The 25,459-nt window shown below is 44.6% G+C and overlaps 1 protein-coding gene across 2 annotated transcripts in view; it reads right to left on the bottom strand.

The window, feature by feature from the left end:
• Positions 1-1,188: 1,188 nt before the first annotated feature.
• Positions 1,189-25,459, bottom strand: part of megf11 (multiple EGF-like-domains 11) — a 258,619-nt gene continuing 234,348 nt past the window's right edge. The window contains exons 17-26 of one of the 2 annotated variants that reach the window (XM_055155759.1): positions 23,511-23,639; positions 22,963-23,091; positions 21,409-21,645; positions 15,166-15,302; positions 13,628-13,695; positions 11,736-11,745; positions 10,898-10,932; positions 4,573-4,589; positions 3,201-3,449; positions 1,189-1,376 (exon numbers count right to left, since the gene is read on the bottom strand). In XM_055155759.1, coding sequence (XP_055011734.1) covers positions 1,189-1,376; positions 3,201-3,449; positions 4,573-4,589; positions 10,898-10,932; positions 11,736-11,745; positions 13,628-13,695; positions 15,166-15,302; positions 21,409-21,645; positions 22,963-23,091; positions 23,511-23,639 — 1,199 coding nt within the window. Of the gene's footprint in view, positions 1,377-3,200; positions 3,450-4,572; positions 4,590-10,609; positions 10,655-10,897; positions 10,933-11,735; positions 11,746-13,627; positions 13,696-15,165; positions 15,339-21,408; positions 21,646-22,962; positions 23,092-23,510; positions 23,640-25,459 lie in introns of both variants that reach the window. The other variant, XM_055155758.1, reaches the window with a different exon arrangement.

Below are 25,459 nucleotides of genomic sequence, written 5' to 3' on the forward strand. Positions count from 1 at the left end.
AGGATCATGTGGAGCCGCTTCGTTTGGACAGTTTAAGAGTCTCACAGCAGCAGGTCCAGGTTCGTCTGAAGCCTGAAGCGGCGCCGTGTTCACTTCCTGTTTGGAACGTGGCGGCGTTGGAGGGTTTTCTCTGTCCAGTTCTGTAAACAGTCTGAGCTCTGGGCCAAGAAAAGGAACATCGACGACTAAGATGAAGATGATTCTAGATTTATCTGAAGGTGAAATGAGGGAGAAATGAAAGTGAAACAGTGAGGACGCTCTAATGTTCACACTCGATTGTCCACGTGTTATTGCTTCTACTGAGAATGAGACGAGTTTGACACTTTATGACTTCATCTTTATCAAAACATAAATATTATATCTTAGAATTACTTATACATTTATACGAGAGTCTCTGAGCTGCACGGATCAGGAAACCAGAACATTCAGACTTTACACTGGAGTGAAAAGAGCTCAGCATAATCATCATCATAAATATAGTAAGAATATTAATCATAATAATAATAATAATAATAAAGGTGTGGAAAAGTTGTTCACAAAATGACACTTTCACGTAATAATCGGTGACGTATCTACAGGTCCTGGATCTGCTCATGCTCACGTCTGAATCTAGGCTCACGTCAAAATCACCAAAACCACCAAAGAAAAAACAAACTCGGAGTAAAACACAAAGAGATAAAGTTTCTTCTTTACATCCAGAAATCGTAAATTAGACATTTTTAGAGCAGAAACACATTGAAAACATATATATACACTTTTAGTAGGGGGACAGTCTTGATTTGCATTGTTGTCGTTGGTGTTTTCTTGCTGCAGAATCATTAAATCCCGTTTTCTTCTTTCAGCTTTTTAAAAATGTGCTCGTCCCTCGGTGGATGGATGAAAATCTGAATATATTAGAAATCTTCGGCTCTTCTCCGCCTCCTGTCGGAGAGTCAGGTCTGTGTAGATTAGAAACAGTTGGGGGCCCCTGGGGGCCGATTTCACATAAAGGGCTTTTCTCTGGCTCGAGTGTCCCTGACCTGCCCGCTGAGGGGCCCGGGGTCCACTGACGGCAGCAGCTTTGCCAACAGTAACGGTCGCTGGTGTGAGTGCCAGTCCTCCGGCCCCTCCCGCTCGTACGGACAGGCGCGGGGGCGGGGGTGAGGGAGGGGCGAGGGGCGGGGACGGGGGACGGGGGGGGGCAGGGGTCTAGAGCAGGGAGCTGGGGCTCTCGGGGGCCAGGGGAGGGGGGTCCGGGGCGGCGCTGTGGTGCAGCGGCAGGAGGTCGTAGTGGCTCTTGAGGTTCTGCAGGGCCCCAGGACGCGGCACCTCGAACGGACTCTGAGAGAATCCAGTGGCCATCCCATTGGGCCCCTGGAGCACGCTGACCGACGGCTCTGACCACAGACACACAACAGACACAACAGACACGCAACAGACACACAACAGACACGCAACACACACACAACAGACACACAACAGACACACGCAACAGACACAACAGACACACACACACAACAGACACACAACACAACACACACAACAGACACACAACACACACACAACAGACACGCAACAGACACAGACACACAACAGACACACAACACACACACAACAGACACACAACAGACACGCAACAGACACGCAACACACACACAACAGACACACAACAGACACACACACACACACGCAACAGACACGCAACAGACACACAACAGACACAACACACACACAACACACACACAACAGACACGCAACAGACACGCAACAGACAACACACACAACACACACAACACACAACACGCAACAGACACGCACACACACACACAACAGACACACAACAGACACGCAACACACACGCAACAGACAACACGCAACAGACACGCAACAGACACACAACACACACACAACACACACACACACACACAACAGACACACAACACACACACAACAGACACACAACAGACACAACAGACACACAACCACAACACAAACACACAACAACAGAAACACAATCAGAATTAGAATCATAATCATTGTATCATTGTTTAGACTCTATGTGTTTGATGGAGACACTGCAGCTCTGTCCTGACATCAGACCTCCTCCTCCTGCTCCTCCTGCTCCTCCTCCTCCTCCTCCTCCTGCTCCTCCTCCTCCTCCTCCTCCTGCTCCTCCTCCTCCTGCTCCTCCTCCTCCTGCTCCTCCTCCTCCTCCTCCTCCTCCTGCTCCTCCTCCTCCTGCTCCTCCTCCTCCTCCTCCTGCTCCTCCTCCTGCTCCTCCTGCTCCTCCTCCTGCTCCTCCTGCTCCTCCTCCTCCTCCTGCCTCCTCCTGCTCCTCCTCTCCTCCTGCTCCTCCTCCTCTGCTCCTCCTCCTCTGCTCCTCCTGCTCCTCCTGCTCCTCCTGCTCCTCCTCCTCCTGCCTCCTCCTCCTCCTCCTCCTCCTGCTCCTCCTCCCTCCTGCTCCTCCTCCTGCTCCTCCTCCTGCTCCTGCTCCTCCTCCTGCTCCTCCTGCTCCTCCTGCTCCTCCTCCTGCTCCTCCTCCTGCTCCTCCTGCTCCTCCTGCTCCTCCTGCTCCTCTGCTTCTGCTCAAAACTCGACTGAAGACGAGAGGAGACAGAGGATTTTCTGACTGTGGAACAACCTTCTTCTCCCTGTCAGATCCTCTCAGTCTCAGTCACTAGACAGAAAACTCTCCTCTGAGTCTGTGCTGCGTTTAACTCCAGCTCCTCAGGTTCATCTGGGGTTTTTATTTTCACGTTTTATACATGTTTGTATCTGTATCTGTAACTGTTTTGGTTGACTTTCATGTTCAAGTTGTTTTTAATGTGCTGTAGAAATAAACTTGAATGTAACTGAAAAAAAAACGAATCACAGGAGGTTTCACTGCGGCGTCAGTGATTCTGGTGAAACATCAAACTAAGAATCATAATTTAAATCTTTCTGTTACGTCCAGTTGTTCTAACACTGTTCCCTCGTCACATGTTTGAGTAACTTTTTATTATGAGTCTGTTACATCTACAAAACTCTAAACTCTCTGCCTCAAAAGAGCTGGTGTTAAATGTGCAGGTTTGTCAAACGTGTGAAAGAAACAAAACGACATTAGAAGAAACAGAACAGAGTCACGTTAGAGTAAAACCTCTGCTGGACTCAGACTCTGACTCTGACTTTAGTTCAAACATCAACCCAGAATAATAAAGCCCAGAGCCCGGAGCCCGACTCACCCACTTCATAGAGGGCGCTGGTGGCACTGCCCAGGAGGGTGGCAGTCCCGCCAAAGGGCACCTCTCTGTGGGACGGGGACTTCAGCTCCACGTAGCTGCTCTCCCTGAGGCCGGGGGGGTCCCTGAGGCCGGGGGGGTCCCTGGGGCCCGGCGGGTCCCTGGGGCCGGGCGGGTCCCTGATGGTGGCGTACGGGTTGTCGGAGTTTAAAGAACACGAGCTGTTGTTGCACATCGGGCCTTTTATAAAATCTGTAAAAACACAGAAGAAGAACTGAACTTTAAAACAAAAGTGTCCAGGAGAAGAAAGAGAATTTAAAAGAGTTTCAATAAAGACACTGAACATCTGGAGTCTGGAGAAATATCACACAGAAACACAAAAGTTCCTCACAAAATCAACAGCTTCCATTAAAATAAAAACTCTGACACTGTCCAGTTCTATGAATCTCTGACCAATCAGGTCAAAGGGACATTTGAGCTCAATATTTTTCACATACAAATATTTCTTCATTATAGTAACTAGGAGCCTGAACTATTCTATTCTGGACAAAACTGAAACTTTGAATTTTCTCATTTTTTTCAGTTTCACTCTGGAGAGTTAAAGTGTTTTGTCTTTGCAGAACAGATCAGAGAATCACAAAATAATGTTGCTTTAAAGTTGTTTAAATGTTTAAATGCAGCTGATTCTTCAGGTTAAGATGGATCCTGTTCACTGAAATAGAGATAAGATATTTACCTCGATACATGAGTTTTCTATTCGATACGATTCAGTACGATATATTTCAATTTGATTTGATATGGTTCAATAAAAAGTAAAGTGTAAATCGTGTCTGTGACACTGAAAGTCTTTGTTAAATCACTTCTTCATGTGCAAAGTTCATCTGAAAAACAAATATTCCATATATCCTTCAACTGAACAAAAAAAAAAAAAAAAATATATATATATATATATATATATATATATATATATATATATATATATATATATAAAATACTCTTAAAATATTATATCTTAAAATACTCAGCCCACGATATCCACACTGTATCATCACATTAAACGACACAACATGTCGATATTTTGATATTTTGATATTTTGAGCTGAATCTGATGTAAAGTTGATTTGTGAGATGTTTTTCGTTTTCACGTGACCCAAACATTTGCACCAAATCCCTGTTTTGTTTTTTATCTCTCTTCAGATCATCCGCCTCCTGTAAAATAAAACGACCTGAGCGTCGGCGGTGGAAACGGAAAACTCCAGAATAATGTGAATATAGTTTTATTTTAGTGTAAAGTCGCTGTAAAATCAGCAAACATTTCGGAAGTGTTCCTGATTAAAACCATGTGCTGGAGCTTCACGGCCTCGGGCTGTTGGACCCCGGCGGAGTCGGGTCCTGAAGGACGGAGCTCAGGGAAATCTCCATAAATCTGCACAAAATGGTGTTTCTGTGAGACATGAAAGAGCTCGGAGGAGAAGAAAAGGTTCGCTCGTGTTTCCTTTTGTGTCCGACAGGTGACTAATGGAGGTGTGAAATGATCAGAGGAGGAGGGGGGGGGGGGTCCGGCGCTCGTCTCATCTCCCTGATAAGAGCCTCATTAGAGCGGGCAGCGGACCCCGGCGTGCCCCCTCCGCCCGCCGCCCGCCCGCCGTGTGCCAGGCTAAATGACGGATCTGGCGCGCGGCCACAGAGAGCAATTACTGCTGGAACAGAACCTGGAGCCGGCGCTCTGGTCCAGGGAGCACCACCCTCCACATAAATCACACCAGAACAACCGGACCAAGAGGAAGAACTGTGAGGAAGATCTCCACGCTCAGGGCTAAGAAAAGACTGCACACTGTTTTAAAGTCACACTGCGGAACTTTTCTGGTGGAGATGAGCTTTTTCAGATGGAAACATGAGGCTGAGTCGACCAACTTTTCCTAAAGTATCATATCCTCCTGGGACCCGAAGAAAAAACGTGGTTTGCAGTTTTGTTTTTTTGTGATTTTCTATCTGGAGGTAAATAAACACCTTTGGGTCGGTCCACATGAAATCAGCCGCTCCCCCCATGGGCCATCACAGATTTGGCTGAAAAAAATTCAAAAAATTTCTAAAATCACCAAATGAAAGAATCAAAAAATGTAGCTCAGTCCCTTGAGTCGTTCCTGAGTTATGATTCGTTGAAATTTTGGGGCCTTAATTTATAAACATGTTTGAGACCAGAACTTCTGTTCTATTAAAATAAAGCGAGGAAGCTAAGACAGAAATCTCACACTTTTCTGAGTTTTAATGTGGACGTTTGGAGTCACAGTCCAGGTTTGATCTTTTTGGCCTCTTCTTTGGCCCCTCGGTTCCTCATGTGACACAGTTCGATGTTGATCAAATTTTTACCAGAGAAACTTTGTCACATTCTGATTAGTTAAAAGTAATAAAAACATCGACTATTAACTTCCTTCATTTCAAACTGAATTTTTGAAAATGAGTCTCAGGGGTCAGTTTTGGTGGAGCTCAGGGACTTTTCCACCTGCAGAAAGATTCAATTATCGATTATATATTTGACAACAGGTTCAGAATCTATGACCAAGAATCTACAATAATCCACATCTTCAGCTTCCTCGCTCTATTTTTTATGAAGTTATGGTCTCTGAAACATGATTACAAATTAATCTTCTGGCCATAACTCAGAACGACTCAAGGGATTGAGCTAAAATGTGAGATTCTTTCATTTTGTAATTTTAGAAATAAAAAAAAATAAAATAAATCAGTAAAATCTGTGATGCTCATAGAGGAGATTCCTTGAAAACGGCTGATTTCATACGGACCGACTCCTTAGTGTTTAGATCTTATTCATTTTATTTGTATTTATTATTTTGTACATGTGATGGACACTGGGGACATTTTGGTTTTAAATCCATGTCGAGTCAAAAAACGAACAAAAACAAATGTTCTGATGAGCAACATCTCAGAAGAGCTTCTACAGTCGCCTCAGAACTAGAGACGGGCATTCGATGAAATGTTCTTAATCGATCGTCGGAAGAATTAACGATCGATTATCGATTAATCATGATCGTTTTTATATTAAAATGATCATCATTATTATTACTATCTGCACTAATCTGCAGAAATAAATTCAACTTTACGACATATAAACATAACGACTCTAGATCCACATCAGCTGTTTGACATTATAATGTGTTTAATTCAGTTTTGTTCAAATCTCACAGAAACAAAACTTAAAACCACATCACTAATTTACATAAACTAAGTGAAGATAAAACTCCAGCTCTTGTGTCGCTGATGTGGTTCAACTTGTGTTGGATTAAAAGACATGACTCAGGTGAATACAGGTCAGTGTGACCAGATTTGTGTTTGTCAAAACCAGGACAGCGTACGGGGGGAGGGGGGCGGGGCCTCGTCATCCACATTGAGCGACTCTCACCTGGAAAAACTTTTTCCCACTGGACACAGAAACATATGTGCTGCTTTATCCACTGTGCACATGGACTCACACTTGTCCCAACGCAACGGAAAGTGTGGAATTTCTTCTACAAATCCTGGTTAAATCCACATTTGTGCTTCGGTTCGTTACAGACTGACCCACTGTTTGTGTCTCGCTCCTTCTGATGCAGAGACACATGTACACACCTGTTTGGTCACGACACACAGCAACCTACAGTCGGTTTGTCGATTAAAATTAACGTAATCGATGAAATTCTTAATGATCAATTATCAATTAATCGATTAATCATGCCCATCCCTACTCAGAACGTTTATAGATTTCCTTTTAATTAATTTTTTTTTTCACATCATAGTGCAGCCACAAACTAAGTCCTAGTGAGTAGATTTTTTTGATCCTGGACATGGTCGTTCCCAATAATCCTCCAGTTCTGTTTAGGCAGAAGAACCTCGTCCCCACGTCAAGAGTCTCGCTCAAAACACATAAAAGATCGACTCTGTGTCCAGTACAGACGACACAGACGAACAGTTGGGCTCTCAGGACGATAAAATAACTCAGTCTTTCTGAGTTTCAGTTTGCAATAGTTAAAATATTCAGATGAACTTTGTGTAGATCATGTGGGTTTTACACTTCCTGAAGGAAAAAAACTAAATGTCTAAATTTATGAAAAAATACGACAGGTTCTTCTTCTTGAAAGGTTCTGTTGTGCACAAAATAATTTCTTATGAACTTTAAGCCACGTTATAATAATAATAATAATGTTCCATCATCACAAACAGACCTGGAGGTGTGAGTTTTTTTCTTCACATGTTTAAGTAACAAGTTCCACCTTGTGATGTCACAAAACGAGAGTTTTCAGTAAAACAGTTTTACTTATAGATCAGCAGAGATTGACAAACCAGGACTGAACTGATCCAGGTGATTCTCGTGAAGGTGTGTGGAGTTTAAAAACACAGTGGAGCACTTCCTGTCCTAAATGATCCAGGTTTGTGAGTTAAACGTGTGAATGAAACAAAAAACACACTCAGAGTTTTGTAATTACATGTTTTAAGTTTTGTATCGAGCGACTAAAAGGAAACTTCAGGAGTTCACTTTTAAGAACAACAACAACAACAAAAGTCATTAGAAGTAAAAATCCCAATTATCCAGTGGCTCTACATTTTCAATCCTCCACTCAGAGCAAAGTCAGATTTTTAAAAGTCATGGTCGTCGAGGTGGTTCCTCCAAACATCTCAGGAGGAGACAGATTACAGCGTTAAAGGCCAAACACCACCAGGCCTAACGACGACGAGGATTATTCCATTTTCCTCTGAAACTTTCAAAAGTTTCTTGGCAATTCCTTCGTGGATATTGATGATTTGTCCCGTGGTCCAGTGTGTCACGTCTCCACTCGTCCTGTGTGTCGCTGCTCGTCACATTTACTTTGCTCATGATCAGCTCATCACGGCTTTTATATTTACTGTATTTTTCAGATTATAAATGTGACTTTTGTTGGTGGTTTGTGTGTTTCTGTGACTTATTCTTATATAAGATTTATATTAAATGTTTTTGGTGAAGTGTGGAGAGGTTCTAGTCTTGTGTGTGAGGATCTGCTGCTCCTGTTCCTCCTGCACCACTGTCACTTCACTCTACTGTGCATGTCTCCTGCAGAAAGAGCCTCTGTTCTGTCTGTATCATGTCAGTCGATCGCACCGTTACTTCTGCACCACTCAACTATTTAAAACAGAAATGGAGCAGCAGAAAGAAAGTTTGAAGTGAGAGAGAAACTTGTGACACTGGGAGGATGAACCATGAAACTTTCCTGAAGTCACTGGACGATGGACAAAGTCTGGACTTCAGTGACACTGAAACCATCCTGTCGGGATTCAGAAAGACCCAATAATTCTAACTGGAACTAGGAATGTAACAATAACTGAAAAATCATGATATCGTATCATCAAAAGTCTCACAATATATCGAATTACAAGTTCCTTTGTTTAAATTCATAGTTTTATAGAAGGAACAGTTTATAAACATCAGGAACTACATTTCCCATGATTCATTTCAGCTCAGACAACATGAAGAAACATGTTTTTACTTGAATTCTTGGGATTATGATGGAAATAATTCACACCAAAATCTTGTCAAGGTATTTGAAAAGTAAAAAAGTTAAATCAGCCTCTTCTAAATATCGTAATTATTGAATGGTGAGATTTGGATATAACGGAAACTGAGTCTGAGTCTGACGACAGCGACACAGAAGAGTTTGCGTCGCTCTGTTTCCCTCCGGAGGTCGAGGTCGAGTTGTTCAGAAGCGACACGAGGATGAAGAACTGAAGTGATTTAGTGATTTGGAGGGAAACAGAGAGTTTGTTCAACTTGTTCTGTTGTTTATAGTTTATCTGAAGAACTGTCAAATGTACAGTGTCGGGGAGTAACAGATTACATGTACCGGAGTAATCAGAGTACAAATGATGAGTAACTGTATTCAGTTACAGTTACTGTTTCAGTGAGTGGTAATTGGATTACAGTTACTTTGTTGAAATAAATGGATTACACAGAGGGATTTTACTGTTTTCACATTTTGGGCTAAACCAGGTCTAAAACAGGATTTAACAGGACTAAATCCTGCTGTGTGACGTGTTTCTTCGTTTTCTATCAATAATATTTTTAATTTGGTTCAGTAAAGTTTGGACTTTTTATTTTCTTTTATCAAACAAAACTTCTTATGTGAAGATTTCTTAGTCTTTGTTTCTCTACAACAAATCAAATAATCCAAAGTAATCAGATTACATTACTCACTTTAAGTAATTTAATGGATTACGTTACAAACTACATTTTGGGATATGTAATCTGTAATCTGTAGGGGATTACATTTTAAAAGTAAACTTCCCAACACTGGAAATATGTGACATTAACAGTCTGTTCTTCTCTCTTCTGTTGTTTTTACTACAACTTCTCCTGATCTCTCATTTTATCAAATTAATTTCCCTCAAAAAGTGCGATTTATGTGTTTTTTTGTTTCTTCTTCATTCTGCTTTTTTTGGCTGGTCTGACTTATAGTCTGAAAAATACAGTACTAAATTTCTGTCGACCTCTAAAATGAGCAGCTCTCTGGCGTTTTCGTTTTACAAAAAGCAGGTCGCAGGAGGAGAAAGGATTGGAGCTCCCTGTTCTAATCTAATCAAGTGAACAGCTCCTTTTCGCTTTATGGATTGGATCATTTCGGGGCTAGAATTGGACGGTGGAGCAGTGTGTTTTCAGTTTGAGACAAGAACTGGGGTTAAATCTACAGGGTTTGTGTGTGGATGGAACGAAACACAGCTCCAGGTCTGTGTGCGACCAGGAGGCCACATCAGAACATCAGAACATTGGAGAACGTTTACATGTTCCTCTCGCGCTGACGGTGACTGGACTCAGCTCTTTGAGAAGCTCTGGAGTTCTGAACGCGCTGGACGTGACCACACAAGTGTCACTGAATCTGAAACGGGCAGAATCCTGGAACAGCTGATCACTTTTGTTCAATCTGACCAAAGAAACTGCTCCTGTCCTCACAGAAGAACCTGGACTCGCTCAGGCCGGACTCCGTCTCCGTGATCACCACATCCACTCAACGCTCAGTTTATGGAACCTGGAACCTTCTAGTTTTTTGGGGTCAGGATTTATTGTGTTCTTTTTCTTTGCTTTCCTGAGAAATGTGTGATTATTTTCTGTCTTTAAGATCAGATTTAAACTGTAGAAGGTTTGATCACGTCCGACTCGTCACAGACACAAACTCGACTCTGAACCGTCTCATCCTCCTCAGGTTTATTTCCTGCACATCGTCATTTGAACAATATTATAGATTGAGAACAGTTTCAGAGGTTTGAATCGGCTCCGGGGTTTGTTTCAGTTTCATCGTTTCAGTTTCAGTTTCAGTTTCAGTTTCATCGTTTCTGGTTTATCGTCTGTGTTTACTTCAGTGTGAGGGTCGTGTTGTAAATGAAATGTTCTGTACCTTTCCTGGGGCCCCTCTGGGTGGCGCTCTCCCCCGGCTGCACCTCTGCAACACACACACACAGAAACACACACACACACACACACACAGAAACACACACACACAACACACACAACACACACACATCAGTTATAACATGATTCTGTGTTCACTAACGGCTCTGCTCTGTCTGAATCTGTTACTCAAGTTAGACTTTAATCTGAGTTTTATTTTAACACAATCTGAGCATAAAGACCTGAGTGACCTGAGCTCCAACAGGTGACCTGACTGACCTGAGCTGTTAAACACGTCTCATTAGTTCTAAAGACGACCTCAGACGTGTCCTACGTGTCCTCAGACGTGTGAACGAGCCTCAGACGTGTGAACGAGCCTCAGATGTGACTGAACTGAGTGTGAAACTGTTACAGAAAAGTGCACAGTCTCACCGACAGAGAAGAGTGAAAGCACAGATCAGGACCTGGATCAGGACCTGGATCAGGACCTGGATCAGGACCTGGATCAGGACCTGGATCAGGACTTGGTCATCAGGTCGCCTTTATTCTTTATTTGTTTTCGTCACTTTCAGATCTGTGAGTTTTTTGGTCGTGGGTTTAGGGGACGATTCCCAAAAACTCAGATCATGATTTTTAAAAGCAAAGTTCACACACTTTTATTTTTACAGTATTTTTTTCTGATGTTAAAATCTTTTTCTGGTGTGATTAAAGCCTCTGACAGGTCGGACCAAACTCTGTTAGGATCATTGTATTTAAGATTTTGAAAAACATTTTATCTTTTTTTCCCATCATTTTCTTTTAGGGTTCAGATTTGGCTGAAGGGGATTATAAAACTGTTTCCTAGCAACCGTGAGCTGCACCGACAAACTCCTGTAAGACTCCGACTTCATCACCTGACAAATACAAATATTACATTTTGATTTGTGTAAAACTCTAATGTGAGCGGGGAAGAGCTCACTTCCTGTTTGGAAGGCGGCGCGTTCGCTGTCTGTACATACTGTAAATACAGTATATATATGTGCAGTATATAGAGTATATATAGAGTATATAGAGTATATAGAGTGTAGTGTATATGAGCAGTACAGAGCAGTATATTTAAGTCGTGTATTTAGAGTGTGTAGAGTGTGAGGTGCACCTCTGGAGCTTCGCTCTGAGGCTCGTGCAGATGTGGAGACGGGTCAAGAGTTCACTTCTAATATTCAATTAAAGGCCCAGTAGATCAGCGCTTGTGTCTTTATAATATTTATGGTGGAGTATTTCTCGGCAGCAGCTCTATATTCTCCGTGTGCTGACAGCGTCATTTGCATATCGCTGTAATTGCGTTCGGCGGAAGGACATTTTGTGTGAGAATTAGTATGAGTGACCATCCCGCTCCCTCTCCGCGCGCCGCTCTCTCCAGAGTAAATCTTTTATTGGACTAAATTTAGTGTGAGCGCGCTCAGTGCGGCGCCGCGTCTGACCTGGTGCGCGCCATCATAGAGAGATTTGTCCACTAGTTGAAGCTAATGAGCTTTTGGTGGCCCCTATTCACCCCGAGCCGCCTCCAGAGCCGCAGCGGAATATCTGATCTGAGCCGGAGCAAAGGTCGAGTCTAACAAGAAGATCTGCTTCATCTTCATTCACAGAGCTTATGTCCACGCGCTTATACGCTCTATACGCTCTATACGCTCTATACGCTCTATACGCTCTATACGCTCTATACGCTCTATACGCTCTATACGCTCTATACGCTATACGCTCTATACGCTCTATACGCTCTATATGCTCTATACGCTCTATACGCTCTATACGCTCTATACGCTCTATACGCTCTATACGCTCTATGCTCGCTCTATACGCTCTATACGCTCTATATGCTCTATAGCTCTATACGCTCTATACGCTCTATACGCTCTATACGCTCTATACGCTCTATACGCTCTATACGCTCTATACGCTCTATACGCTCTATACGCTCTATACGCTCTATATGCTCTATACGCTCTATATGCTCTATATGCTCTATACGCTCTATACGCTCTATACGCTCTATACGCTCTATACGCTCTATACGCTCTATACGCTCTATACGCTCTATACGCTCTATACGCTCTATACGCTCTATACGCTCTATACGCTCTATATGCTCTATACGCTTTATACGCTTTATATGCTCTATATGCTCTATACTCTCTGTACGCTCTAGAACCTATAGTCTCTATACACTCTGTATGCTCTATACTCTTTTCTCTCTGTACATTTAACACGCTCTATACTCTATATGCTCTATACCATATACTCTATACTCTCTGTACGCTCTGTACTCTACACGGTGTAGAACCTATATGCTCTGCACGCTTTCTACTCTCTACTCTCTGTACTCTATACTCTACACTCTCTGTACTCTATACTCTACACTCTCTGCACGCTCCACACGCTCTGTACACTCTAAACTCTACACCAGACATGTCCAAACTACGGCCTGTGGGCCAATTGCGGCCCTCAGACAAATTTTTCTTGGCCCTCAGGTTTCCAGGTGAATTGGCCCAAATTATCTTACATCAATTAAAAATTCATTTTTTACTGCAAGTTTTTTGAAAATCTACCTTGACAAAGCAAATATTTAATATTTAGTGTTTATTGGTTTTAAGGATCTCAGCATAAATAAAGACTGAGGCTCATTCTAAGATTTTAATTATTCACTGAACTGAGCTCCAGTCTGTGACCCTCGATCTCTGCTTCATCTGGGTTTAGACATGTGACCCATGATGAAAAAAGTTTGGACACCGCTGATCTGTTCACTCTGTATATGATGTGTATATGATGTGTATATGATGTGTATATGATCTGTATATATGTGTATACTCTGTATACACTCCCCACATTCTCACATTCAGCTGGGAGTTCTGAGGGGAGCGGGCAGTGTGTGCGGGAGTGGAGCGGGCGTGGGAGCGGGCAGTGAGGAGCGGGAGGAGCGGGCAGTGGGAGCGGGCACGGGAGCGGGCACGGGGAGCGGGCACGAGGAGCGGGCACGAGGAGCGGGCACTAACCTATATCGCTGAGGTTGCAGTAGGCTCTCCACTCTGAGCCGCTCCGTCCTTTCAGAGTCCCGGACTGTGGACACAAGAACAACAGAGACTCAGGAGAAACGTTCAGGAACATTTAAGTTTCAACTTTATCAGTTTAATTTAAAACTCTGAGGTTAAAGAACTCATGTGAGAATCAAACCAAGTTCTAATGTTCTAATGTTGTAATGTTCCTCCTCACACTCAGAGCTGGAGCTGTGTTTGTTTGAATAAATCTTTATTCTGTTACATCTGCAAAACTCCAAACACTCTGTTCCACCTTGTGATGTCATGAAGTGGTTGTTTTCAAGTTTTCAGCTCCTTTTCCCTTCAGTTCAGTCGAGATCAGCGACTCCACGACTGAAATGATCCAGATGATTCTAGTGAAGGTGTGTGGAGTTTAAAAACGCAGTGGAGCACTTCCTGTATCACCACATGATGACATCACAAGGTGGAACAGAGTGTTTTCAGTTTGAGAGAAGAACTTGTGTTAAATGTGCAGGTTTGTGTGAAACATGTGAATGAAACAAACACAAGTCCAGGTCTGAGTGACGAGGAAACGACACGAGAACAGATCAGGAGGAAGAGTCTTTAGAACACGTTTCAGATGTTTCGGATGTTTCAGATGTTCTCCGTGTTCTTGTGTGTTCCTGCGTGTTCTGTTGTGTTCTGCATGTTCTGTGTGTTCTTCGTGTTCTGTGTTCTAGTGTGTTCTGCGTGTTCCTGCGTGTTCTGTTGTGTTCTGCATGTTCATGTGTGTTCTTCGTGTTCTGTGTTCTTGTGTGTTCTGCGTGTTCCTGCATGTTCTGCGTGTTCTGTTGTGTTCTGCATGTTCATGTGTGTTCATGTGTGTTCTTCGTGTTCTGTGTTCTGTTGTGTTCCTGCGTGTTCTGCGTGTTCATGTGTGTTCTTCGTGTTCTGCGTGTTCTGTGTGTGTTCTGTGTGTTCATGTGTGTTCGTGTTCGTGTTCTGTTCGTGTTCTGTGTGTTCTGTTGTGTTCTGTGTGTTCTTCGTGTTCGTGTTCTTGTGTGTTCTTGTGTGTTCTGTTTGTGTTTCTGCATGTTCTGCGTGTTCTGTGTGTTCTGTGTTCTGTGTGTTCTGCGTGTTTGTGTGTGTTTCTTGTGTGTTCTGCGTGTTCCTGCGTGTTCCTGTGTGTTCTGCGTGTGTGTGTTGTGGTTTTGTGGAGCACTTTCTCGGGACCTTCAGGGTGTTCTGCGTGTTCTTGTATGTGTTCTTGTGTGTTCTGTGTGTGTGTGTTGTGGTTTTGTGGAGCACTTGTCGGGACCTTCAGGGTGTTCTGGTGTTCTTGTATGTTCTGTGTGTTCTGTGTGTGTTGTGGTTTTGTGGAGCACTTCTCGGGACCTTCAGGGTGTTCTTGTATGTTCTTGTGTGTTCTGTGTGTGTGTGTTGTGGTTTTGTGGAGCACTTGTCGGGACCTTCAGGGTGTTCTGTGTGTTCTTGTATGTTCTTGTGTGTTCTGTGTGTGTGTGTTGTGGTTTTGTGGAGCACTTGTCGGGACCTTCAGGGTGAGGGTTCCGTCCAGGCCGCTGGAGATGGTGGAGACCACGTTGCACTGAGCCACCGTGTGGTAACTCGGGTTGGAGAAACACGGAGGAGCTCCACTGTTCTGCCCGGGAGGGTGTCCAGGAGTGACCTCTGAGGGGGGGCGCATGGCCACGGTACTGCCGCACTCTGAAACACACACACACACTCTGAAACACAACACACACTCTGAAACACAACACACACACTGAAACACAACACACACACTGAAACACAACACAACACACACTCTGAAACACAACACAACACACACACTGAAACACAACACACACTCTGAAACACAACACACACTCTGAAACACAACACAACACACACACTGAAACACAAACACACACTCTGAAACACAACACACACTCTGAAACACAACACAACACACACACTGAAACACAACACACACTCTGAAACACACACACACTGAAACACAACACACACACTGAAACACAACACACACTCTGAAACACAACACAACACACACACTCTGAAACACAACACACACTGAAACACAACACACACTCTGAAACACAACAAACACACACACTGAAACACAACACACACTCTGAAACACAACACACACACTCTGAAACACAACACACACTCTGACAACACACACACACACACACTGAACACACACAACACACACACTGAAACACAACACACACTCTGAAACACACAACACACACTCTGAAACACAACACACACACTCTGAAACACAACACACACTCTGAAACACAACACAACACACACTGAAACACAACACACACTCTGAAACACAACACACACACTGAAACACAACACACACTCTGAAACACACACACACACTCTGAAACACACACACACACACACTGAAACACACACACACACTCTGAAACACAAACAACACACACTCTGAAACAAAACACAACACACACACTCTGACAACACACAACACACACACTCTGAAACACAACACACACACACACTGAAACACACACACACACAACACACACACTCTGAAACACAACACACACTCTGAACACACACACAACACACACTCTGAAACACAAACACACACACTGAACACACAACACAACACACACACTGACACACACAACACAAACACACACTGAAACACAACACACACTCTGAAACACACAACACACACTCTGAACACAACACACACACACTCTGAAACACACACACACAAACACAACACTGAAACACAACACAACACACACACACACACTCTGAAAACACAACACACACTCTGAAACACAACACACACTCTGACACAACACAACACACACACTGACAACACAACACACACACACACACTCTGAAACACAACACACACACTCTGACAACACAACACACACACACTCTGAACACACAACACACACAACACACACACTGAAACACAACACACACTCTGAAACACAACACACACTCTGAAACACAACACACACACAACACTGAAACACACACACACACACTGAAACACAAACACACACACTCTGAAACACAACACACAACACACACACACTCTGAAACACCAACACACACACTCTGAACACACACACACACACACACACACACACTGAAACACAACACACACTCTGAAACACAACACACACTCTGAAAACACAACAACACACACTCTGAAACACAACACAACACACACTGACAACACACAAACAACACACACACTGAACACAACCACACACACACTGAACACACAACACAACACACACACACTCTGACACACACAACACACACACACACTCTGAAACACAACACACACTCTGAAACACACACACACACAACACACACAACACACTGAAACACACAACACACACACACACTGAAACACAACACACACACACACACACAACACACACTCTGAACACACAACACACACACTGAAACACACACACACACTCTGAACACACAACACACACACACACACTGACAACACAACACACACACACACTGAAACACAACACAACACACACACTTTATATGAACACACAACACAACACACACACACTGAAACACAACACACACTCTGACAACACAACACAACAACACACTGAAACACACACACACACTGAAACACACACAACACACACACTGACAACACAACACACACACACACTCTGAAACACAACACAACACACACTCTGAAACACACACACACACACTCTGAAACACACACACACACACACTGAAACACAACACACACACTCTGAACACACAACACACACACACAACACACACACACACACTGAAACACAACACAACACACACTTTATATGAAACACAACACAACACACACACTGACACACACACACACACACACACTTTATATGAAACACAACACACACACACACTCTGAAACACAACACACACACACACTCTGAAACACAACACAACACACACTCTGAAACACAACACACACACACACTCTGAAACACAACACAACACACACTTTATATGAAACACAACACACACACACTCTGAAACACAACACACACACACACACACACACACTGAAACACAACACAACACACACTCTGAAACACAACACACACACTCTGAAACACAACACACACACACACACACACACTGAAACACACAACACACAACACAACACAACACAAACACAACACACACACTCTGAAACACAACACAACACACACACTGAAACACACACACACACACTCTGAACACAACACACACACACACACACACACTGAAACACAACACACACACACACTCTGAAACACAACACACACACTCTGAAACACAACACACACACTCTGAAACACAACACACAACACACACACTGAAACACAACACAACACACACACTGAAACACAACACAACACACACTCTGAAACACAACACACACACACACACTCTGAAACACAACACACACTCTATATGAAACACAACACACACACACACTTTATATGAAACACAACACACACACTCTGACACACACAACACAACACACACACTCTGAACAACAACACAACACACACTCTGACAACACAACAACACAACACACACACTGAACACACAACACACACACACACTGAAACACAACACACACACACTCTGACACACACACACACACAACACAACACACACACACTGAAACACAACACAACACACACACTTTATATGAAACACAACACACACACACACACTCTGAACACACACACAACACACACACTCTGAAACACAACACACACACTCTGACACACACACACACACACACACACACTGACACACACACACAACACACACACTGAAACACAACACAACACACACACTGAAACACAACACACACACTCTGAAACACAACACACACACTGAAACACACAACACACACACAACACACACACACACACACTCTGAAACACAACACACACACTCTGAAACACAACACACACACACTCTGAAACACAACACACACACTCTGAAACACAACACACACACTCTGAAACACAACACACACACTGAAACACAACACACACTCTGAAACACAACACACACTCTGAAACACAACACACACTCTGAAACACAACACACACACTGAAACACAACACACACTGAAACACAACACACACACTCTGAAACACAACACAACACACACACTCTGAAACACAACACACACACACACTCTGAAACACAACACACACACTCTGAAACACAACACACACACTGAAACACACACACACACTCTGAAACACAACACACACACTCTGAAACACAACACACACACTCTGAAACACAACAACACACACTCTGAAACACAACACACACACACACTCTGACAACACACACACAACACAACACACACTCTGAAACACAACACACACACTCTGAAACACAACACAACACACACACACACACTCTGAAACACAACACACACACTCTATATGAAACACAACACACACACACACTCTGAAACACAACACACACACTGAAACACAACACACACACACTGAAACACAACACACACACACACTGAAACACAACACAACACACACTCTGAAACACAACACAACACACACACTCTGAAACACAACACACACACTGAAACACAACACACACACTCTGAAACACAACACACACAACACACACACACTCTGAAACACAACACACACACTGAAACACAACACACACGAACCTAAACCCAAACCTGAACCTAAATTAAAACCTAAACCTGAATCTGAACCAGAACCTAAAGCTGAAACAGAACCTGTGCCAAAACCAGAACCAGAACCAGAACCAGAACATTTCCAGGTGCATTTTGTTTTTTTCGTGATCGTTTTAACCTGAACTGGACCCGTGTTCGTTTGTTCTGTTTAATAGTTTTAATAGTTTTACTCCGTCGTTAAGATCAGAACGGCTCCAGATCATTTCACGTTTCACTTTATTCCACCTGTGAGACTCTGAGATCTTTACACGGACCATCACTCCACGTTTGGGCTCCTCACAGAACGTCCAGAGAATTACAGACGAGATAAAGATGAGTGACGGGCGGCTCTCGTGTCTGTACGAGCTCCTCCACTCTGCTCAAAACGCATCAGTCTTTTGTTTACGTTTTAATACGGTCTCAAACCCAGCAGGACACGTTAGCATAATCTCCTCCGCTTTAAGTCGGAGCAGAAATTGGGGTCATAAAACAGAAATAAGAGCAGATCTGAGGCCCGCGTGGAGCCGCTGAATCGAATCTGCGATAATAACAGACAAACAAATGCAGGTTTTTACTCTGGAGGAACGACTGGACTGTTAAAAAACTAAAACTCTGAGCAGATACAGCTTCATCAACACGACTGCTGAGGAACTGAGGAACACGGCTGAGGAACACGACTGAGGAACTAGACTGAGGAACACGGCTGAGGAACACGACTGAGGAACACTGAGGAACACGACTGAGGAACACGACTGAGGAACACAGCTGAGGAACACGACTGAGGACACACTGAGGAAACAACTGAGGAAAACACACTGACTGAGGAACACGACTGAGGAACTAGACTAAGGAACACGGCTGAGGAACACGACTGAGGAAAGGACTGAGGAACACGACTGAGGAACACGGCTGAGGAACACGACTGAGGAAACGACTGAGGAACACGGCTGAGGAACACGACTGAGGAACACGACTGAGGAACACGACTGAGGAACTAGACTGAGGAACACGGCTGAGGAACACGACTGAGGAACACGACTGAGGAACACACTGAGGAACACTGAGGAACACGACTGAGGAACACGACTGAGGAACACGACTGAGGAACACAGCTGAGGAACACGACTGAGGAACACGGACTGAGGAACACGACTGAGGAACTAGACTAAGGAACACGGCTGAGGAACACGACTGAGGAAAGGAGCTGAGGAACACAACTGAGGAACACAACTGAGGAACTGAACTGAGGAACACGACTGAGGAACTAGACTGAGGAACACAGCTGAGGAACACGGCTGAGGAACACTGCTTGACGTCACAACTTGACATTCGTTTGAGAGGGAGTAGTCCGTGTTGGAGATGTTTGAGAGGGAGTAGTCCGTGTTGGAGATGTTTGAGAGGGAGTAGTCCGTGTTGGAGATGTTTGAGAGGGAGTAGTCCGTGTTGGAGATGTTTGAGAGGGAGTAGTCCGTGTTGGAGATGTTTGAGAGGGAGTAGTCCGTGTTGGAGATGTTTGAGAGGGAGTAGTCTGTGTTGGAGATGTTTGAGAGGGAGAGGAGTTAGTCCGTGTTGGAGATGTTTGAGAGGGAGAAGTCCGTGTTGGAGATGTTTGAGAGGGAGAAGTCCGTGTTGGAGATGTTTGAGAGGGAGTAGTCCGTGTTGGAGATGTTTGAGAGGGAGTAGTCCTGTGTGGAGATGTTACCTGAGAGGGAGAAGTCCGTGTTGGAGATGTTTGAGAGGGAGTAGTCCGTGTTTGGAGATGTTTGAGAGGAGTAGTCCGTGTTTGAGAGATGTTTGAGAGGGAGTAGTCCGTGTTGGAGATGTTTGAGAGGGAGTAGTCCGTGTTGGAGATGTTTGAGAGGGAGTAGTCCGTGTTGGAGATGTTTGAGAGGGAGTAGTCCGTGTTGGAGATGTTTGAGAGGGAGTAGTCCGTGTTGGAGATGTTTGAGAGGGAGTAGTCCGTGTTGGAGATGTTTGAGAGGGAGTAGTCCGTGTTGGAGATGTTTGCGGTCGTACCTGAGAGGGAGTAGTCCGTGTTGGAGATGTGCATGGCCTGGGAGTAGGACACGCTGGGCTGGATCTCCTGACCTTTGTCCCTCTGTCTCTGCCGGTACCAGACGAACAGACTGAGCATCGCCATGACGATGAGGAGGAGGAAGATGACGCCCATGACGGCGCCGGCGGACTGACGCTCCGAGCTGCGCGCCGGGCTGATCTTCGTGTACGGGTTCAACTCCTCCATCATCAGAGCTGCTGCAGGCCCAAGGGCACGAGGTTAGAACGAAGACGAGAAGAGAGGAAGAAGAGAAGAAAGAGAAGAAGAAGAAGAGGAAGAGAAGAAGAGGAAGAAGAAAGAGAGAAGAGGGAGGAGAGCAGGGAGAAGGTCCATGTGACACTGTTCTCTGTTCTCATGTTGTTTCAGATCTGCAGTTGTGTTTTGTTTCATTCACATGTTTCACACAAACCTGCACATTTTTTCAGTTTGACTTTTTCTCTCAAACTGAAATCACTCTGTTCCACCTTGTGACGTCATCGTGTGGTGACACAGGAAGTGCTCCACTGTGTTTTTAAACTCCACACACCTTCACTAGAATCACCTGGATCATTTCTTCACTGTTTCACTCCAGTTTTTTCTTTTATTGACACGACCTTTGTCCCTCAGACGTTCCTCGTCGTAACGTCACATTAAACAACATCAACATCAACACTCTGCAGAGTCAAAATACAATAATGGAACATTACGATGAAGAGCACATCCAGACTCTCATGAGAGACGCTCATGATAAAACTAAACTCAAAACTTGCATCACTTTTTTGATTTTAAAAAAAATGTTTTGTTTGTAAAATGAAACGTAATTGTTAACTTTTTAATGTTGATAATTCCATCCATCCACCCTGCGGAGGAAACTCATTTCGAGCTCTTGTATCGACGATCTCGTCCTTTCGGTCACTACCCAGACTCATGACCAGAGGTGAGGGGAGGAACGAAGACTGACCGGTAAATCGAGAGCTTCGCCTTTCGGCTCAGCTCCTCTTCACCACAACGATTCAGCGACTGCATCACTGCAGACGCTGCACCGATGATAATTATCTTTATATTTTTCTAATTATTGTCCATGTGTTCCACCTCATGACAGATCGATCAGTTAATCATTTCAGTCCTGGACTTGGCGACTGAACTAAAGAGGAAACGAGCTGTTCACTTGGAAACTACCACTTCATGACATCACAGGGTGGAACAGAGCGTTTGGAGGTTTGGAGATGTAACAGATATAATAAAGAGTTACTCAAACAAACACAACTCCAGCTCTGAGTGTGAACAGGAACATTAGAACATTAGAACATTAGAACATTAGAACATTAGAACATTAGAACATTAGAACAAAGACTTAAAGTTCACATGAGTCAGTTTCTGTGATTTTGGAGCTTTAAATAACTTGTAATAATCATGTTTATTGAGACGTCTGTGGGCAAAGTGAATGAACACAGAGCCCGGGTCAGACCTCACAACCTCTGAGCCGCTCTGCCCTTGTGCTCTTGGGCCAGAGGAGAACAGTGGACGTGGATCACCTTGGTCACAGCGGATCCCTTTGTACCCGGAGCTGCAGTAGCACGTCCCCGTCACGTAGTCGCAGGTGGCGTTGTTCAGACACTCGCAGAGCTGCTGGCACCCGTACCCGAACGTACCCGCCGGGCACTCTGCAGAGAGACACGCCATCACCACACCGCCCACCCACAGCCACAAAAGCACTTCACCTCACCGCCGCAGGGTCCTCAAGCTCCACAGGCTCCACAAACTCCACAAACTCCACAAACTCCACAAACTCCACAAGCTCCACAAACACACACTCCACTCTCATGAAACGGGCTGGTCCTGGTCCTGGTCTGGTCCTGGTTTAGTCCTGGTTTAGTCCTGGTTTAGTCCTGGTTTAGTCCTGGTCTGGTCCTGGTTTAGTCCTGGTTTAGTCCTGGTCTGGTCCTGGTCTGGTCCTGGTCTAGTCCTGTCCTGTTAGTCCTGGTCTAGTCCTGGTCCTGGTTAGTCTGGTCTGGTGGTCTAGTCCTGGTCTGGTCCTGGTCTAGTCCTGGTCTGGTCCTGGTCTGGTCCTGGTCTGACTGACTCTGTTCACAGTTGTTTCCGATGAAGCCGGTCCGACAGGCGCACTGCCCCGACACGTGGTCACAGTCGGCTCCGTTCTGACACCGACAAATCTCAGCACAATCCCGACCGAAGAACCCAGAGGGACATCCTGAAAAACAAGACCAGAGGGACATCCTGAAAAACAAGACCAGAGGGACATCCTGAAAAACAAGACCAGAGGGACATCCTGAAACACAAGACCAGAGGGACATCCTGAAACACAAGACCAGAGGGACATCCTGAAACACAAGACCAGAGGGACATCCTGAAACACAAGACCAGAGGGACATCCTGAAAAACAAGACCAGAGGGACATCCTGAAAAACAAGACCAGAGGGACATCCTGACCAGAGGGACATCCTGAAACACAAGACCAGAGGGACATCCTGAAACAGACCAAGACCAGGGACATCCTGAAACACAGACCAGAGGGACATCCTGAAAACAAGACCAGAGGGACATCCTGAAAAACAAGACCAGAGGGACATCCTGAAAAACAAGACCAGAGGGACATCCTGAAACACAAGACCAGAGGACAGACCAGAGGGACATCAAACACAAGACCAGAGGGACATCCTGAAACACAAGACCAGAGGGACACAGGAGGGGGTTTAGTCCTGGTTTAGTCCTGGTTTAGTCCTGGTTAAGTCCTGGTTCAGTCCTGGTTCAGTCCTGGTTCAGTCCAGGTCTGGTTTAGTCCTGGTTTAGTCCTGGTTCAGTCCAGGTCTGGTTCAGTCCTGGTTTAGTCCTGATTCAGTCCTGGTTCAGTCCTGGTTCAGATCTGGTTCAGTCCAGGTCTGGTTCAGTCCTGGTTCAGTCCTGGTTCAGTCCAGGTCTGGTTCAGTCCTGGTTTAGTCCTGATTCAGATCTGGTTCAGTCCTGGTTCAGTCCTGGTTCAGTCCTGGGTCTGGTTCAGTCCAGGTCTGGTTTAGTCCTGGTTTAGTCCTGGTTCAGTCCTAGTTCAGTCCTGGTTCAGTCCGGGTCTGGTTTAGTCGTGGTTCAGTCCTGGTTCAGTCCTGGTCTGGTTCAGTCCAGGTCTGGTTTAGTCCTGGTTTGGTCCTGGTTCAGTCCTGGTTTAGTCCTGGTTTAGTCCTGGTTCTGGTTTAGTCCTGGTTTAGTCCTGGTTTAGTCCTGGTTTAGTCCTGGTTCAGTCCTGGTTTAGTCCTGGTTTAGTCCTGGTTTAGTCCTGGTTCAGTCCTGGTTTAGTCCTGTTTAGTCCTGGTTCAGTCCTGGTTTAGTCCTGGTTCAGTCCTGGTTTAGTCCTGGTTCAGTCCTGGTTTAGTCCTGGTTTAGTCCTGGTTTAGTCCTGGTTAGTCCTGGTTCAGTCCTGGTTCAGTCCTGGTTAGTCCTGGTTTAGTCCTGGTTCAGTCCTGGTTTAGTCCTGGTTTAGTCCTGGTTTAGTCCTGGTTCAGTCCTGGTTTAGTCCTGGTTTCAGTCCTGGTTTAGTCCTGGTTCAGTCCTGGTTAGTCCTGGTTAGTCCTGGTTAGTCCTGGTTCAGTCCTGGTTCTGGTTTAGTCCTGGTTTAGTCCTGTTTCAGTCCTGGTTTAGTCCTGGTTTAGTCCTGGTTTAGTCCTGGTTTAGTCCTGGTTTAGTCCTGGTTTAGTCCTGGTTTAGTCCTGGTTGTGAATCAGGATGAGTTTGTGAAGAAAATGCAGAAACATCAGAACAAGAATCCGACGAGATTCAGAAGATTTGAGTCTTGACACAAAAGTCGGAAATGGTGTAAACAAAACACTGATTTTTTATGCAAAAGTGACGGGGACAAATGGCAGAGAGAAAAGTCATTTCTATGCATATGACGGCGAGCGGCGCCGCAGGCTCACGCCGCCGCATCCGAATTAGTGCAGCTGATGTTTGTACTGTCCCCGCACCAACGGAATCTGGAATGAAAACTCAGCGTACAGTCGCCTCCTCCAGTGTCTGCGCCAC

This window comes from Boleophthalmus pectinirostris, unplaced genomic scaffold, assembly GCF_026225935.1.
Source record: "Boleophthalmus pectinirostris isolate CB_2022bp ecotype Guang Dong unplaced genomic scaffold, ASM2622593v1 HiC_scaffold_2, whole genome shotgun sequence".
Classification (NCBI taxonomy): domain Eukaryota; kingdom Metazoa; phylum Chordata; class Actinopteri; order Gobiiformes; family Gobiidae; genus Boleophthalmus; species Boleophthalmus pectinirostris.